A 19815-nucleotide genomic window follows, 5' to 3' on the forward strand; every position below is an offset into this window, starting at 1 on the left:
TAATGAAAAGTGAGATCTTGGAGGGTGGTTCACACTACTGTTTGTGGTCACGTCATATCACAGAGTCTGCGTTTAAGTATATGCATTATGTACATAAACACATACATTCACTTACTCATTTATCAGGAGATGACTGCATTACTCTTGATATTGCATGTTACAAAATGTAATCTGGACTTAAATTGAATCAACATTAGTAAATGTGTAGAAAAAATAGGGAAGGGAAGTGCTGCTGGGATACTGTAGTATATAGATATGGAGACAAGTCAGCCTTGTTTTGCTCCTCTTAAAAGCTAAATACTTTCTGAGAAGTAACCATTATTTACTATTTTACATCTGGGGTTGCTGTACATAACTTTAACCCATTGTATAAGAGATTCACCAAAATTAAAGTAATCCAGGCATTTATATATAAATTCTAGTCGTACTTTGTCAAACGCCTTTTCAAAATCTGCTATGAAGACCAGGCCTGATATCTTTGATGTTTCATAATGTTCAATTGTTTCAAGTAATTGTCGTATATTATCTCCAATATATTGTCCATGTAAAAAACCTGTCTGATCGTGATGAACAATATCTGGTAAAACATTTTTTATTCTATGTGCTCTGCATTTCGGCAGGATTTTCGCATCATAACATTGAAGTATAAGGCGCCTCCAGTTTTTTAAATGGACTGAATCTTTATACTTATTTCTTGTTGAGTACCTGAAAGTCTAACATTTTTATAGGATTAATTAAAACATGCTAAAAATGTATATTTGAGTACATCAAAAAAGTTCTGATGTACTTTTACTGGTATACGGTCAAGCCCTGGTGTTTATCCAGATGTAAAATATTTAATTGCCTCAAACAGTTCATGTTTTGTACATTAGCCTTCACACAAATCTTTCTGTAAATGTGTTAATTTTACATTATTATTAGGAAAGAAATCCTTACAGTTAACATCATTCAGTGGAAATGGAGAAGACTGAAAAGAAAACATAATTAAAATATTTTGCCTCTTTCAAAATATAATTTGGTAATACAAAATTCAAAAGGCACTCGCACATCTGAGCAATCTAATTTGCAGGTGCATGGCAACAATTGAACAAGATGAAGGAAAAAGGAAACCGCACACTGCTCTTGACAGTATCACTCATATTTAATAAGCTTACGTATCGGCCTCACGGCCTTCGTCAGAGCTTTTGTGATTTAAAAAAAATGTGCACCCTTATGTAGACCTGGCCACACCCACATCCGTTCCAACACATCGAAGGAGGTTGGAGGCAAAGGAAAAACAAATTAGTGCTACAAAATATAACTATGCATTTCATAAATATTACAAAAGTGTATAAATAAGATGTATTGAACACATCTGTAAAACCACAATGAAGACAAAGCAAGTTTTCATTAGTCATTGGGTACATCGTACGAAAAACAGAGTAATCTTAAATGGGCACATAATTCATGTTCAAATTCACAACAAATTCACAACATAACATACATAGGCATTAAAGGTAGAAATGTCATGCTTTAGGTCACTACCTTTAGATGTTGTGGCATAGAGAAAGTTAAGATATCAGACAGGGGAGGAGATATTAATAATACTCTTGAGTAAAAGAGATTGTTTTTGAATTTTCACCCTCCAGACATTATTTCCTAAAGGACTTAATGATGAAAAGCCTATGTATGTTATGTTGTGAATTTGAACATGAATTATGTGCCTATTTAAGATTACTCTGTTTTTCGTACAATGTACCCAATGACTAATGAAAACTTGGTATGTCCTCATTGTGGTTTTACAGACTTGTTCAATAGGTCTTATTTATACACTTCTGTAATATTTATGAAATTTATCTTTGATGTTATGGGAATATTTTGCTTCCACTGGTCCTGGGGCTCTTGTTAATATCAACGGCATCATGACCCAGTACCAGGATTTCAGCCAAAAACCCTGTTGCCTCTGCCAGGAGGCTGAAACTTGGCGGCAAGTGGATCATCCATCACACATCAAAATCCACAAATAAATGTTTAATTGGTCACAAAATCTAAATGTTGCAATGGCCATCTCAGTCTCTGGATTTGAAATCCATTGAAAACCTATGGTTTGAATTGAAGAGGGCAGTCCATAAGCGCAAATGAAGGATATCAAGGATCTGGAAGGATTCTGTATGTAGGAATGGTGTAAGATTCCTCCCAATGTGTTCTCCAACTCATAAAACATTTTTGAAAAAGTGTCTGTGCCATTGTCCTCGCAAGGTAAAGAATTGAAAGGCATTGAAAACAGGGATGTTAAACAAAATATCGTTCTCTGAGCAATTGTATTAGTATAAAATATAAATTCCTTTTTTTTGTTGCATACAATGTAGCTCAGTATTTGAATGATTTATTTTATACAGTCATTTTTGGTCATCTTTATCAAGGGTGCCAGTAATTTCAGAGCCAACTGTAGGTGCCCCAGGTCCCCCGGATGTGGTAGTCCAGCCCTGCTTACATCCTTACCAATTGTAGACGGTGTCAATAGTGTACAATATAGAGTTGAACATTGACAGTAGTACTTACCTTAACCACCCTCTTTCCCCCAATCACTCTCTTAGGTGAAGGACATCTCACTGAAGGCCACAGGAGCTTTGTGAAGCCAGCGGAAGACAACGCGTGGAGAGATGACCAACCCATAGATATAGATGAGGGGAGTGGAACCTCAACCCAGCATGTTATCGTGATAGAGGTTAGTGTGATAGTGTAACATAGAAACAATTACAGTACATTAAATGTGGCCCATTTATTTCAGAAAGGCTCCCCTCAGCTATTCACTTGCTTACATGTACATTCTTATTTATCTTCCATAGGGGAGCTTGTGAGACTTTGTTATCCAATTCAACTCATATACCGATAATAACCTCCTCTCTTCTTGTGTCAGTCAGCAGATGCAGAGGCTGCAGGTCCTGGGGTCAAACAGAAGGGGTCTGAAAGAGAGGAGGACCCACGACACAGCAGAGATATCGAGACTGGAGCAGCGGCGGGAGTGACGCCCCCTGTAGCCACGGAGGACCTCGCCACCGCCACAGTGCCCCAGGCCAGGACCCGATGCAGCATCACGGAGGTCAGTGGAACGCCGAACGCCGTCCTCAAAGCAGAGACTTTAACTGTAACACTCGGGCTCTTACACACAGGATCTGACCACAAATCAGACCCAGAGAGACTGGGGCTGGAGCGACTGCGCTGTCCTCCTGCTCCCAGCTCAGAGTATTTACTTTACGGTAACCCTAGCCCTAGGATGGTTCATTCCCATCGGGACTCAGGTGACGCGTTAGAGACTGGCAATGATCCGTTTTGTTCTTACTCTACAGAGATGGACCCTGGCAACATGCCCTTGGGTTTAGAGACACAGACTGATCTGTCTAGAGGGGACCGGAACCGGTACAGTAGTCGTGTGTACTCTGAAGGGTGCCTAGATAAGAAAGTGGATGGTCTTATCGTAAATGAGGTGACTGTGAAAGTGGAGGGCAAAGCTCCTCTGACATGGAATATAGACGAGACTCACTTAGGAGAAGGACACTCACAGGGCAGAGATTTCTTAGATTACAGGGACAGCTTAGAGAAAAATCAAAATGTCGCCACTCACTCCCCTTTACACACGCTCAAGGATCGGGGCCCATTGTCCACATCGATTGGGCCTTCCAATTCACACAGCTGTGTCCCTTTCAATCAGTTATTGAACTCAAAGGACCAAAGGGCCAACGCTCAAGGAGGGGGAGCAACATCAGGTGACAGTAAAGAAAAATGGTTCCCCTGCATGTTCTGTAACAAAGGCTTCAACTGCCCCCGGAAGGTGGAGGTCCACCAGAGAGTCCACACAGGTGTGAAACCCTTCAGTTGTACGCAGTGTCACATGCACTTCGCCCAGGCTAGCAGCCTGAAGAGGCACCAAAGGGTACATACAGGGGTGAAACCATTCAGCTGTACCCAGTGTCACATGCGCTTCGCTCAGACTGGTGACCTGAAGCGGCACCAGAGGGTCCACACAGGAGAGAAACCCTACAGCTGTCCCCAGTGTGAGAAGAGATTCTCCCACCAGCACCATCTGAAGATTCACCTGAAGGTCCACACGGGAGAGAGGCCATTCAGAGAGTAACTAAGGATACTCCAGCAGAAAAAACATTCCACTATATCATAGAAACTAACCATTCCACTCAATAGCTTCTGACTTTTACGTCAAACCCTGCATTAAAGACAAAGATACATTTTCAATGTTGTCAGCCGAAAAGATCCACAGATGCATTTCAAATAACAAGAGTAACAGATTTCAATGTAGAATATTCCTGGGTAAAATATTGCATCCAGACATTTTGTGAGATAAAAGGCATATATAAGCCTAAAAAGTCAGTTATATATTGTGTTTGTACTGTATAGGCCAGGGATTCTCACCTGGGGGGTCGGTAGGATTTTAAGGGGTTGTGGGAACTTTGCAAGAATATAAAACATGTAATAAAAAAATATTTTGAAAGGTAACCGCCACACTGAAACTTTTATTTTGAAAGGATACGGCCTCACCGCTTATTGTTGCTGACTTTACATGTACAGTGCGTCAGCAGTGTTGAAATGGCTTGTTACGTTTGGACTTGGAGGGTTTTCGCACTGCACACACTCACTGACCCCACCCCGCACACACACAGATCCAATGAAATGACAGATTTCTCGACACATAAACACACTGATCCAATAAAAATGTCACTGCAACATCGTTTTGTTTTAAATGTGACATGTCCAATCAGGTAATACAGATCTTCTTCTGACAGCTATCTCGATTGATAGCTAACTATTCAGATGTGTTCTGCAGGCATTGCACATGTGGATTGTTAGCTGTCATTTAACTCATGTAGTTTAGCTGTCAGAGTAAAATCATGGACAAGTTTTTAATACGTGCAGTTCCCTCTTCATCTACTGCTGCTTCCAATGTCAACAACAAGGCAGACAATCCAGGCCCTGTCAAGAAGAGAAAACACGACCCAGACATCATTCGATATGGTTTTACATACACTACCGTTCACATTTTTTGTCCATTAAAATAACATAAAATTTATCAGAAATACAGTGTAGACATTGTTAATGTTGTAAATGACTATTGTAGCTAGAAATGGCAGATTATTTAAATGGAATATCTACATAGGTGTACAGAGGCCCATTATCAGCAACCATCACTCCTGTGTTCCAATGGCATGTTGTGTTAGCTAATCCAAGTTTATCATTTTAAAAGGCTAATTGATCATTATAAAACCATTTTGCAATTATGTTAGCACAGCTGAAAACGTTTGTGCTGATTAAAGAAGCAATAAAACGGGCCTTCTTTAGACTAGTTGAGTATCTGGAGCATCAGCATTTGTGGGTTCGATTACAGGCTCAAAATGGCTAGAAACAAATCAATTTCTTCTGAAATTCATCAATCAATTCTTGCGAGAAATTGCCAAGAAACTGAAGATCTCGTGCAACGCTGTGTACTACCCCCTTCACAGAACAGCGCAAACTGGCCCTAACCAGAATAGAAAGAGGATGCCCCGGTGCACAACTGAACAAGCGGACAAGTAGTTTGAGAAACAGACGCCTCACAAGTCCTCAACTGGCAGCTTCATTAAATAGTACCTGCAAAACACCAGTCTCAATGTCAACAGTGAAGAGGGACTCCAGGATGTTGGCCTTCTAGGCAGAGTTGCAAAGAAAAATCCAAATCTAAGACTGGCCAATAAAAAGAAAAGATGGGCAAAAGAACAAAGACACTGGACAGAGGACCTCTGACTAGAAGGCCAGCATCCCGGAGTCCCTCTTCACTGTTGACGTTGAGACTGGTGTTTTGCAGGTACTATTTAATTAAAAAAACGTTAAACAGCATCTTGTCAAGCTTGCAGGTAAAGTTTTACGACTACTTCACAGAGGAGAACAGGAGACAAGACGACTGGATACGGGACCCCTTTCACGGGAAGCGTCACGTTGCCAAGCAACGAAGAGGCTCAGCTGGTGGAGCTGTCATTTGATCACGGACTGAGCATGCGCATCCCGGAAATGACACTGCCACAGTTCTGGTGCAGCTTAGTGGGAGAGTATCCTGCTCTCACCTGTCATGCAATCAGAATCATGCTACCTTTCAGCAGTACCTATCTGTGTGAAAGTGGCTTCTCTGCTATGGCCGTGCTGAAAACTAAAAGCAGAAACAAACTGGAATTTTTTGTAAATTTTTTAAAAATGTTACATTTAACATTTAACTAGGCTAGTCAGTTAAGAACAAATTCTTATTTACAATGATGGCCTACCTCGGCCAAACCAGGACGCCGCTGGGCCAATTGTGCGCCGCCCTATGGGACTCTCAATCACGTCCGGGTGTGATACAGCCTGGACAGCCAGCATGACCTCCGAGTTGCCGTGTCAACCATCACCCCAGACTTCAATAAACTTATCAAACTGAAGGAACACCCCCAGCTTTCCCACTGATAGGCCACACACACACACGCAATAAATAAACAGGTTAATGAGTTATTGTTCAGTAGGTTAATTATTATTGTTAATTCATTCGGACATTCATATTACATGTTATTGAACTGGTTAAAAACGTATACCTTAAAAAAAATATTCACATGGTAATTGATGATTATTAACTCCTAATCATTGTTGTTTTTTCTATTTTAAAAACTGGTATGTGTTACTGTTCATTAACATTATTGGACTGGTTTTAATGTCATGTTCTGAGTCTGATAATGTATTACACCCCACTCCTGAACTGATCGCCTAATTAAAATGGCTTATTCACTTAAATTTATAATAAATGTTTTCTCAGTTAATATGGGTGTGTAATGTTTTTCTTTAATACCATAATAGTAGCCCATTGAGACAGACTCTATTTTGCAAGTGAAGCCTGCCCAAGAAGGCAGCTGCAATACAACATTACAAAATGTAATCATCAACAGTCCATAATATTGGGTCACGACTCAATTGTCACTTTCAAATTTGGGTCCCAGGCAATACCAGTTGAGAACCACTGGTGTAGGCTCTATGATGTTCACAAATGCCTATTTCATTATTTTCATTCCACTACTACATTTTTTCCCAAGACACTTTTAATGAGAAAATGTATGCAATTTATCAAGTTTATGCAGATTTTTAGTATAGTTTTTCATATGGTTTATTTAAAACGTGTTCATGTTTAATAAACACAAAATTTGACTTCATTTTAAGACTTTCATTGCGACTCTCTTTAATATACCTCACATCTGATCTCAACCTGTTCTGCATACACCAAACAGCGCTTTATAACCAATATACACTTAAATATAAATGAATATACCTTTACATACCCCTCACAATAACAAATGACTAATGTACACAAAATATTTGTTCACAAAATACAACTGGTCCTTTAATAGTCCTGTATTAGTGGAATGATATATCAGTCTACAGCGCCAGCGCTGGAAAAAATATGTGATATTTGTCCAGCACCCCACCCTACCGGCGAAAACAATTACAGCACCCTCCCCCTCCCCCAGGTTTGTCTGATGATGACTTTGTACTTATTTTTACCCACAACATCATATTTATGTCCACCATAATGGGTTTAACAACAATGAAGTAATCCTGTAACTACAGTGTAGGACTCAGTAATCTGTATCACCTGTCTCTTCCAGGAGGAGGCGGCTCCAGAGGTGCTGCTGGTGAAGGAGGAGGGGTGTGAGGAGGGTCTGAGGAACCCTGTGGGGACCATGGTCATGGAGGACAACCAGACTACACCTCCTCCTGAACACACAGAGGAACCACCTGAGCAGAAAAGGACCACACACAGTCTCCCTGAGGTGAGCCCACTGAACTACTGTCTGAATGGTATTAGGTCAGGTCCCGTATCACAAAGCCTCAGAGTTGGAGTGCTGATCTAGGATCAGTTTAGCCTTTTAGATCATAATTAATAAGATTATATACTAATCAGTACTCCTATTCTGAAATTCTTTGTGGATCTGGTCCCAGGTCTTGATTAATTTAGTCTTAAAGGGCGACTGCACTTCCTGATTTGGACTTGTTTTTCATCAATGCACATTAAGAAATGCTGGCGGCCATGACTGAAGGCAACGAGAGTTGTCTTGGCGGTGTGTTTTGATCAGTGGAGGCTCCTCAGAGAGGGAAGGGGAGGACATTCCTCAGTGAATTTCATAAAAATACAAATAGTGAAACAATAAAAAGTTGTACTTTTTAGATAACTATGCTAAATATATTCACATATCACCAAATAATTGTTTAAGTCACACTGTTTTGCAATGAAGGTCTGCAGAATCCTCAACAGTACTCTCTTGGGTAGCCCCGAGGGTGTAGCCGGAGGACAGCTAGTTTCCATCCTCCTCTGAATAGGTTATTATTTATTTTTTACCACTTTTTCTCCCCAATTCATGGTATCCAATTGGTAGTTACAGTCTTGTTTCATCGCTGCAATTTCCGTACGCACTCGGGAGAGGCGAAGGTTGAGAGCCATGCGTCCTCTGAAACACGACCCAACCAAGCCGCACTGCTTCTTGACACAAGGCCCGCTTAACCCGGAAGCCACACCAATGTGGCGGAGGAAACACCGTACACCTGACGACCGTGTCAGCGTGCATGTGTCCATCCCGCCACAGGAGTCGCTAGAGCATGATGGGACAAGGACATCCCTGCCGGCCAAACCTTCCCCTAACCCGGACGACGCTGGGCCAATTGTGCGCCGCCGCCCCATGGATCTCCCTGTCGCGGCTGGCTGCGACAGAGCCTGGACTCGAACCAGGATCTCTAGAAGCACAGTTACCACTGGGCTACTCGGGAGGCCCCTCTGAACAGTTTTGAACAAATTAATTTATTCAAAAATGAGAGAGAAGTAAGAGCGAGAGACCTAGTTATATTTTGTTGTATTTTTTTTCAATTATCTAACTAGCGAATGCAGCTAGCTAGCTAGTTTAGCCTACTCAAACACCCGGCTCAAACAGAGAGGGATACTATGCTAGCTAGCTAGCTATGTCTATCCAACACGGGAACTCTTCCAAGTCAAGATAAGCGTTTGGTTTTATGAATTTATTGCCACCAGGGCCCACCGGTGTAACTGCTAAACTGCTTGCTGTACACTGTAAGTTTGTAGCTGGTTTATTAACACATACGTTCTAGTAGCTAGCCATGTTGACTATGACGTTAGGTGACCACTATGTAGGCTGTGTGTAGCGTTTAGCAGTTATGGAATGAAGGTTTGATTTGGAAAGTTTTTTTTTCGCTTTGTCACATACAGCTGTTATGTTGTGCACTGAAGTCCACAAGCAAAGGGAAAAGGTGATAGGACGAGAGCTCATAGATGCGAGTAGGAATTATACAACAAGCAAATGATCATGCTTTTTGTATGTAGCTGCTATGAAAGGGAACTGTGTTTGTTGTGATCAGGGGTGTATTCATTCCGCAGATTGTGTTGAAAAACGTTTCTTAAACGGAAGCAAACAGAACGAAATGGGGAGAACCATACCTACATTTGTCCAAAAGAAACTCTCATTTGCAACTGTAGGACTAATGACTACACCCTAGATCTGCTAGATGCAGGCAAGAGTGTGCAAGGCGGTATTGAATGTGTCAACTGTCTGAATTACTCTCATTTTTCTCTTGACCTTTTGTAGCAACCTCATGATGGGTATAGGGGAAATTTTAGTATCATGTAGTATCCTAAACCTGTCAATGTTTTATTGAGCTGTATTAATAAAATAGTGACAGTCATCCAATATGCTGTAAGAGAAATAAGTCCATGATCATAAAAAACAATGATCCTCTATCATCTTAAATGGCACCGACCGTCACTTGATTTGATGTGGGTGTTTCTTTGCCATTAAATCACAACAAACAAGGGCAGTAGTGAGTACAGCGAGGTAAGCTTAGCTAGTTTTGCTATGAATAGAACTAAGTTTTGAAGTTGAGGTCTTTTTCCCCGGACTGACCATCTCAAGATGGTCAGCTAATTGACCCTTCGCTTAGCCCCGCCCCAGAATTTTGGGTAACCAATTGCAGTGCTCCAATGAATTTCAACTGCTTTCTATAATGTTTCAACTCAAACTGGCTAGTTTTCTAACTTTAGCAAGCCAGTTTGAGTTGAAACATTATTGAAAGCAAGCTGGCTACATCCTATGATTAGCTAGCAAGCTAGTATGCAAGTGCCTTCCCTGTATTGACCGTAAATGCCAATGGGCTACAGTTAGCTGTTGTTAGCAAGGTAGCTAACGTGAGCTATGCACATCTTCCTCAGACATGCTACAGTACATCACATTTCATGTTAAATTGATTAGGCAGAGCAAACCCATTTTGGTGATTTCTGGCATATCATCAAAATAAAAAATTTAATATAACCAAAATAAATCATTGAAGGTCATGCTTAGGCGAATAAACTATAAAGGGAAATAAATGTTTTTTAAAAGTAACATACACGTGTGTTAAAATCCATTTAAACGGTTTTATTTAGAATTTTTTTAGTAAGTAAGTAATATTTAAGCTAAGTCTTGTTGTCTTATTTTAATGATTTAAATCAAATGTGGGGGGGGAAATGGTGTTGCACATGTCACCATTAATATCCGCACTATGAGGAGATTTGATGTAAAATCCCTCTTTTTAACTCACCTGAACATACATTTTCTTTGTTCTTTCTTTGTTGTTCCTTTTCCATACAATCCATTATGCACAAATGCCCTAAATATGATTTGAATAATGCAAGATTTTTTACTTACATTCAGGAGCAAAATGTTTTCAGTAGTTGTTTTTAATTCATTTTTTAAAATCATTGGGATATTGGAATGGAATATAAATAATAACATTCAATAACATTGGAATATAACATTTAAAAACAACTAATTAACTCAGTGTAACATTGATGTGGCAACTCTCTTATGTTCTGCTGTTGCACAATTCTAATTTGTACCTGTAGGTAACAAATACAGCTATCCCCAGTAAAATTGGAGCACAACTCATGAGCCCACCCCCTGCACTGCTCACACCCAATCCAGTCCCTTCCTGTGACTGAAAACAGAGGGTGAGATGCCATTTGAAAAGCTCTTCTCTTAAAAATGTAGATATCTAACTTAGCTATATGATATTTTATTTTTTATTTAACCTTTATTTAACTAGGCAAGTCAGTTAAGAACAAGTTCTTATTTACAATGACGACCCACCAAAAGGCAAAAGGCATCCTGCGGTGACGGGGGCTGGGATTAAAAATAAAACAATAAAATATAAATATAGGACTAAACACACATCACGACAAGAGACAACACAACACTACATGAAGAGACCTAAGACGACAACATAGCAAGGCCAGCAACACATGACAACACAGCATGGTAGAAACATGACAACAACATGGTAGCAACACAACATGGTAGCAGCACAAAATGTGGTACAAACATTATTGGACACAGACAACAGCACAAAGGGCAAGAAGGTAGAGACAACAATACATCACACAAAGCAGCCACAACTGTCAGTAAGAGTGTCAATGATTGAGTCTTTGAATGAAGAGATTGAGATAAAACTGTCCAGTTTGAGTGTTTGTTGCAGCTCGTTCCAGTTGTTAGCTGCAGCGAACTGAAAAGACCCAGGGATGTGTGTGCTTTCGGGACCTAAAGGCTGTGTAAAATAGCTAAAAGGCTATAATGTTGCATTAACTGTAAAGCTATTTCAGTCAGTAGTGGAAACATTTACAACTGAAATAAAGTTATTTTTTTATGTATTTTACCTCAGACGATTTAGTAGTAAGGTTGCTAGCTAGTACTCCTAGCTGCTTATGCTAACTAGCTATCTGGCTAGCATTTACTGCTAGTGAAGTTGCAAGCTAGCAACTTAGCACAAACTAGCACTCACTAGGCTAGTCATTGTCTAAATGACAGGTAGAAGCACATCCATAACCATAAAGGGGTAACTAGCCCCCGGGGGGACAGGGGAGTTTCCCCCAAAACACAACACAAAATGGATTGGATTATTTATCGTAAGGCTTTCCTACTTGTATATTTAAAAAGAAAATATAGATCTAACTTCATTGGAGTATATCAAAAAAAAAAAAAATTTTAAAAGATGAAATCAACTTACCACAAAATCGTTTTGTTGAAATATTTCCAAACGTTGTGATGACAAAGAGGAAATCTTTTGTTCAGCAAGAACAGTGATAGCCAGGGAAAGTGTTGGGAAAATAATTAGGTGACTTCTTGTGGTCTTTATGTGAATTACAGGGGGGGGGGGGGGCAGTTACCCCATACTACCCTACCCTACTTTTATTTTCTAAACGAGCACCTTATGAACTGCACACACACCAAAAACCTTGTTGGTTTGGCAAGTGGCAATAAATCACTGATATCAATTAAGGAAATCAGGTTATACAGGTTATACACTCTGTTGAAATTATCACAGCTAAAACAAACACTGGAGATATTTGTTACATCCAGTGTCAACCTGTCATTCAGGGCAGGTGGGGCTCTCTTTTGAGACTCACATTTTTAGCAAATAATTTGGTCTATTTCCCCTCTTAATTTCGTCTACTGTTCTGACTTGGTGGTGCACATGTAGACTATAACCTGTTTTGGAGAATTGTAATCATTGAATATTGTAAGAGCTTTCATTGTCTGCTTATATGCCCCCTTTATTTATCCTATGGTTTTGACTTGGTGTACATGGATAGGACATCTACTTTGTGCATGACACAAGTAATTTTCCCAACAATTGTTTACAGACAGATCATTCCACTTATATATATATATATATATGGCCCAATTCCAGTGGGCCAGAAGTCTACATACACTAAGTTGACTGTGCCTTTAAACAGCTTGGAAAATTTCAGAAAATTATGTCATGGCTTTTGAAGCTTCTGATAGGCTAATTGACATAATTTGAGTCAATTGGAGGTATTTCAAGGCCTACCTTCAAACTCACTGCCTCTTTGCCTGACATTATGGGAAAATCAAAATAAATCGGCCAAGACCTCAGAAAAAAAATTGTAGTCCTCCACAAGTCTGGTTCATCCTTGGGAGCAATTTCCAAATGCCTGGAGGTACCACGTTCATCTGTACAAACAATAGTACGCAAGTATAAACTCCATGGGACCACGCAGCTGTCATACCGCTCAGGAAGGAGATGCGTTCTGTCTCTTAGAGATGAACGTACGTACTTTGGTGTGAAAAGTGCAAATCAATCCCAGAACAACAGCAAAGGACCTTGTAAAGATGCTGGAGGAAACAGGCAGAGAAGTATCTATTTCCACAGTAAAACGAGTCCTATATCAACATAACCTGAAAGGCTGCTCATCAAGGAAGAACCCACTGCTCCAAAACCGCCATAAAAAAGCCAGAATGCACATGGGGACAAAGATCGTCGTTATGACCATCGTTCTGTTTGGATGAAAAAGGGAGAGGTTTGCAAGCCGAAGAATACCATCCCAACCGTGAAGCATGGGGTTGGCAGCATCATGTTGTGGGGGCGCTTTGCTGCAGGAGGGCCTGGTGCATTTCACAAAATAGATAGCATCATGAGGTAGGAAAATCATGTGGATATATTGAACCAACATTTCAAGACATCAGTCAGTAAGTTAAAGCTTTGTCACAAATGGGTCTTCCAAATGGACAATGACCCCAAGCATACTCCCAATGTTGTGGCAAAATGGATTAAGGACGACAAAGTCAAGGTATTGGATTGGCCATCACAAAGCCCTGACCTCAATCCTATAGAAAATTTGTGGGCAGAACTGAAAAAGCATGTGTGAGCAAGGAGGCCTACAAACCTGACTCAGTTACACCAGCTCTGTCCGGAGGAATGGGCCAAAATTCACCCAACTTATTGTGGGAAGCTTGTGGAAGGCTACCTGAAACGTTTGACCCAAGGTAAACAATTTAAAGGCAATGCTACCAAATACTAATTGAGCGTATGTAAACTTCTGACCCACTGGGAATGTGATGAAAGAAATAAAATATGAAATAAATCCTTCTCTCTACTATTATTCTGACATTTCACATTTTTAAAATAAAGTGGTGATCCTAACTGACCTAAAACAGGGAATTTTTACTAGGATTAGATGTCAGGAATTGTGAACAACTGAGTTTAATTTGTTTTTGAAAAATGCTCCTAAATACAATTTAACCAGGTGCTCTAGACTAGAGCCTCCAAAGTGTCTGTGCAGCAGCCTGAAAGTTTGATGTCCCTAGTCGATTTTAGATAGCTTCGGTATTATTCCCCTTTTATCTGTGGTATCATAGCTAGCCTGGCTCGCTAGCAATATCAAATAATGTTGTATAAACAAAAGCAGCTACTAGCTAGCTAGTACCAGTTATCTACTTAGCTAATTTCTCACCAAAATTAGTTGTTTGATGGTTGACATGCAGCCGAATTGACCGTGTCGAATGTAATCCATTCCTGGCCATATTGTTGAAATGCATTGGAAGTTTGCATCATCTTTATGGAAAACCATTTTCACTCCTCTTTGCTATTCTTTGGACCCATATGCAGACTTGACAACAAATGTCCACATAGCAGCGTGTTGTCTCTGGGCAATTGGGCATCGTTGGCAAAAGTGGGCAAGTAAGTAATCCATACCAACCCTCCAGTAAGTCGTGACGAACTCACTAACAAAACTCCGTTTTGAACGAGACTGACTTTATGACCAAAATTATCCTATTTACACTTTGTAGTCAATTTTGACACTAGAATGTCAAATCAATGCCACATAGGCCATTTAAAAACAGAGAAGTTGGTTCTAAACTAAGGGGTTGACCTTAAAGTGTAGGACCATTCCTTTAAATTATCAAACCGTTTAAGAGTGTCAAGTAATCAAATCAACTAACACATTTGCATATTATCAAATCAATTAATATTTTTGAGTAGTACTCATAGCAATCCCTCATTGCCCAATCAGAAGATGCTCCATAGCAGGGTGCTCATATCAGATTTCTTGATCCAACATCCTCTCACTCTGTATCTCTTCCAGTCAGTAGACATGGAGGATGGGAAGCCTGATCTGCTACTAGTCAAAGAGGAGTTTATAGAAGACGGACCAGAGAGCATTGACCTGCTGAGTGGACTAAAGATGGGGGAGCAAGGTAAGGTTGACATATTGTGCATTCAGAAAGTACTTTAACCCCTTAACTTTTTCCACATTTTGTTACGTTCCAGCCTTATATTACCCCATGATGACAAATCAAAAACATGCTTAGAAGGTTTTGCAAATGTATTAAAAATAAAAAACTTATCTCACATTCACATAAGTATTCAGACCCTTTACTCAAAACTTTGTTGAAGCACCTTTGGCAGCGATTACAGCCTCAAGTCTTCTTGGGTATGACGCTTAAAGCTTGTCACACCTATATTTGGGGAGTTCTCCCATTCTTCTCTGCAGATCCTCTCAAGCTCTGTCAGGTTGGATGGGTAGCCTCGCTGCACAACTATTTTCAGGTCTCTATAGAGATGTTAGATTGAGTTCAAGTCCGGGCTCTGGCTGTGCCACTCAAGAACATTCAGAGACTTGTCCCGAAGCCACTCCTGCATTGTTTTGGCTGTGTGCTTAGGGATGTTGTCTTGTTGGAAGGTGAACATTCGCCCCAGTCTGGAGCAGGTTTTCATCAAGGATCTCTCTGTACTTTGCTCTGTTCATCTTTCCCTCGATCCTGACTAGTCTCCCAATCCATGCTGCTGAAAAATATCCCCACAGCATGATGCTGCCACCACCATACGCCAGGACATCACCTGGCCAATACCATCCCTACGATGGTATTGGCCAGGTGATGTCCAGACGTGACACTTGGCGTTCAGGCTTTAGAGTTCAATATTGGTTTCATCAAACCAGATCATCTTGTTTCTCAAGCCTGAGAGTCCTTTAGGTGCCTTTTGGCAAACTCCAAACGGGCTGTCATGTGTCTTTTACTGAGGAGTGGCTTCAGTCTGGCCACTCTACCCTAAAGGCCTGATTGGTAGAGTCCTGCAGAGATAGTTTTCCTTCTGGAAGGTTCTCCCATCTCCACAGAGGAACTCTGGAGCTCTGTCAGAGTGACCATCGGGTTCTTGGTCACCTCCCTGACCAAGGCCCTTCTCCCCTGATTGCTCAGTTTGGCTGGGCAGCCAGCTTTAGGAAGAGTCTTAGTGGCTCCAAACTTCTTCCATTTAAGAATGATGGAGGCCATTGTGTCCTTGGGGACCTTCAATGCTGCAGACATTTTTTGGTCCCCTTCCCCAGATCTGTGCCTCGCCACAATCCTGTCTCGGAGCCCTACGGACAATTCCTTCGACATCATGGCTTGGTTTTTGCTCTGACATTCACTGTCAACTATGGGACCTTATATAGACAGGTGTGTGCCTTTCCAACTCATGTCCAAACAATTGAATTTACCACAGGTGGACTCCAATCAAGTTGTAGAAACATCTCAAGGATGATCAATGGAAACAGGATGCACTTGAGCTCAATTCTGAGTCTCATAGCAAAGGGTCTGAGTACTTATGTTCCATAAGGTATTTCTGTTTTTTATTTTTAATACATTTGCAAGAATTTATATAAACCTGTTTTTGCTTTGTCATTATGGGGTATTGTGTGTAGACTGATAAGGGAAAACATTTATTTAATCAATTTTAGAATTTTTCTTCATTTATAAAATAAAATCAATATAACTTATGTTTACACACATTATAATGAAAATTATAATGAAAATGATCCGGAAATACATTTAATGGTTGTAAAGTCTATTTTGTAACCTCTTCCTGCAGGTGGTTGGCTGGAGGCTAACAGAGAAGACTGGGCAGCCATCTTGGATTCCCAGAACCAGGCCGGTGCAGCCAGGGACCCGGGGGACATCACCACCGAGCAGGCCAGGACCAGAGGCAACATAGTGGAGGTCAGTGGATGGGACATCATCCTCAACTCTGGGCTGGGGAACAAAATGGTTAACCACAACCAGAAACAGACAGTCAAACACAAAACAACATCCGATCTAAGTTAGGGATGGGCATTTTTCTGGCACGGAGGTAGAGAGAGCGAAAGTAGCCAAACCGACTCGCGCTGGTTAGACAAACTTGTTGCTGCCATAGGTTATCTATCATACCATCTGGTAGTGCCTATCTTGACTCCATCAAATCGTTTGTAAAAGAGCTAGCTAGCTACAGAAGTCAGTTAGCTAAGTAGCAAGGCCAATTAAAGCAATTTTTCTGCGCTCCCCGTACTTGTCTACAACTCTATTCATATGAAACATCAGCCTACCGGTTGGATGATCAGTGTAGCCTACTCCTCATTTAGCCAACTTAATTCTGTCATTTTTATTCCATTTTGCATTGATTAGAAATCTCCCTCTCAATGTAGCGCCGCTTTGATTGATTCTAATAACAACAAGCTACATCTGTGAAACATGTGTAGGCTACCGGTGCGTCTTTTTTATGGGGAGCACTCATAAAAAAAGTATATACTTTTTAAATTTAATGGTCTATCCTTGTACATTATGTTGCAATGTCACATAGATCATTGTAAACTCAGCAAAAAAAGAAACTGCCCTTTTTCAGGACCCTGTCTTTCAAAGATATTTGGATTTCTTAAACTAATTAACTTCACAGATCTTCATTGTAAAGGTTTTAAACACTGTTTCCCATGCTTGTCCAATGAACCATAAACCATTAATGAACATGCACCTGTGGAACAGTCATTAAGACACTAACATCTTACAGACGGTAGGCAATTAAGGTCACAGTTATGAAAACTTAGGACACTAAAGAGACCTTTCTACTGACTCTGAAAAACACCAAAAGAAAGATGCCCAGGGTCCCTGCTCATCTGCGTGAACGTGCCTTAGGCATGCTGCAAGGAGGCATGAGGACTGCAGATGTGGCCAGGGCAATACATTGCAATGTCTGTACTGTGAGACTCCTAAGACAGTGCTACAGGGAGACAGGACAGACAGCTGACCATCCTCGTAGTGGCAGACCATGTGTAACAACACCTGCACAGGATCGGTACATCCGAACATCACACCTGTGGGACAGGTACAGGATGGCAACAACAACTGCCCGAGTTACACCAGTAACGCACAATCCCTCCATCAGTGCTCAGAGTGTCTGCAAATAGGCTGAGAGAGGCTGGACTGGGGGATTGTAGGCCTATTGTAATGCAGGTCCTCACCAGACATCACTGGCAACAACGTCGCCTATGGGCACAAACCCAATGTCGCTGTACCAGACAGGACTGGCAAAAAGTGCTCTTCACTGACAAGTCGCGGTTTTATCTCACCAGTGGTGATGGTCGGATTCGCGTTTATCGTCAAAGGAATGAGCGTTACATCGAGGCCTGTACTCTGGAGCGGGATTGATTTAGAGGTGGAGGGTCCGTCATGGTCTGAGGCGGTGTGTCACAGCGTCATCGGACTGAGCTTGTTGTCATTGCAGGCGATCTCAACACTGCGCATTACAGGGAAGACATCCTCCTCCCTCATGTGGTACCTTTCCTGCATGACAATGCTACCAGCCATACTGTTTGTTCTGTGCGTTATTTCCTGCAAGACAGGAATGTCAGTATTCTGTCATGGCCAGCGAAGAGCCCGGATCTCAATCACATTGAGCATGCCTGGGACCTGTTGGATCGGAGGGTGAGGGCTTGGGCCATTCCCCCCAGAATTGTCCAGGAACTTGCAGGTGCCTTGGTAGAAGAGTAGGGTAACATCTCACAGCAAGAACTGGCAAATCTGGTGCAGTCCATGAGGAGGAGATGCACTGCAGTACTTAATGCAGCTGGTGACATATTTTTTTGATTTTGACACCCCCTTTGTTCAGGGACACATTATTCCATTTCTGTTAGTCACGTGTCTGTGGAACTTGTTCAGTTTATGTCTCAGTTGTTGAATCTTGTTATGTTCATACAAATATTTACACATGTTAAGTTTGCTGAAAATAAACGCAGTTGACAGTTGGAGGACGTTTCTTTTTTTGCTGAGTTTATTTAATTTTAGACAATGCCTTTTCATTGTTAAAATAGACAGATTTCTTTTCTCTCAAATGAATACTTTCCCATGTAATTGAATATTAATATCTGTGGATATTCAAATATTCGAATAACGCGCCCATCCCTAATATTAGTCTTCATGACAACAGACTGGCTGAGACCAGGGCGAGGCGTAGATTTGCTGTGAGGGGACGGGGACGGGAAGGTGTTGGTATGTGGCTAGAGACATGGATGTGGCTAGAGAGAATGGACACAGACTCTGTCCTAGTTGTGATTCAGAGAGACTCAGGTTAACCCCCTAACACAGTGGTATTGAAAGTTGGGGTCGCAACCCTGTGGCAACTGAAGTGGGGTTGCCAATATTTGTTTTTAAATGCATTTTCTGTATTTGTTTTTTGAACAAAAATTGTAGTGGACAATATACAAACATTTTTGAGAAAGGTAATTTGAAAAAAAAAAATTTAATGAGTAAATGTATTTATTGGTTTATTTTAAATTTGATAAGAGATGAAAATGTAATGATTTTACATTATTTGTTGATGTAAAAATTGAAATATACCGAATTTTAAGGTTGTGTCATTATATTTGGAATGGGGTCACAAGAAATTATTGCAAAAAATTCCTTCACCCTGCCGTCTATAAGATGTATCAACTGGAATATTAACCCTGCAACAACACAGACACTCCCTGACCTTCATCCTCCTCACACTTTCCCTATGCAAACCAGACCTCAGACAATGCCAGTTCTTCAACACTAAATGGCTACACAAGCCCATTGACAAATGACTGTAGGGAAAACAGAATCAGTAAAGGTGGCGGCATAAAAGAGAAGCGCTTCCCTTGTTCATTCTGTGAGAAGATTCAGTTTC

The 19815-nt window shown here is 40.9% G+C and overlaps 1 protein-coding gene across 13 annotated transcripts in view; it reads left to right on the plus strand.

Moving 5' to 3' along the window:
• LOC109901251 (zinc finger protein 583-like) overlaps positions 1–19815 on the plus strand; it is an 880650-nt gene that overhangs the window by 803291 nt on the left and 57544 nt on the right. For 2 of the 13 annotated variants that reach the window (XR_004211795.1, XM_031836516.1), the window contains exons 2-6: positions 2577–2707; positions 2900–3082; positions 7650–7814; positions 14966–15077; positions 16732–16859. The exons of the other annotated variants lie outside the window; for them this stretch is intronic. Coding sequence is in view for 1 of the 2 variants with exons in the window: in XM_031836516.1 (XP_031692376.1) it covers positions 2577–2707; positions 2900–3082; positions 7650–7814; positions 14966–15077; positions 16732–16859 (719 nt within the window). In the remaining variant the exon portion in view is untranslated. The remainder of the gene's footprint in view (positions 1–2576; positions 2708–2899; positions 3083–7649; positions 7815–14965; positions 15078–16731; positions 16860–19815) is intronic. 13 annotated transcript variants of the gene reach the window in all.

Source organism: Oncorhynchus kisutch, linkage group LG12 (genome assembly GCF_002021735.2).
Source record: "Oncorhynchus kisutch isolate 150728-3 linkage group LG12, Okis_V2, whole genome shotgun sequence".
Taxonomy (NCBI): Eukaryota; Metazoa; Chordata; class Actinopteri; order Salmoniformes; family Salmonidae; genus Oncorhynchus; species Oncorhynchus kisutch.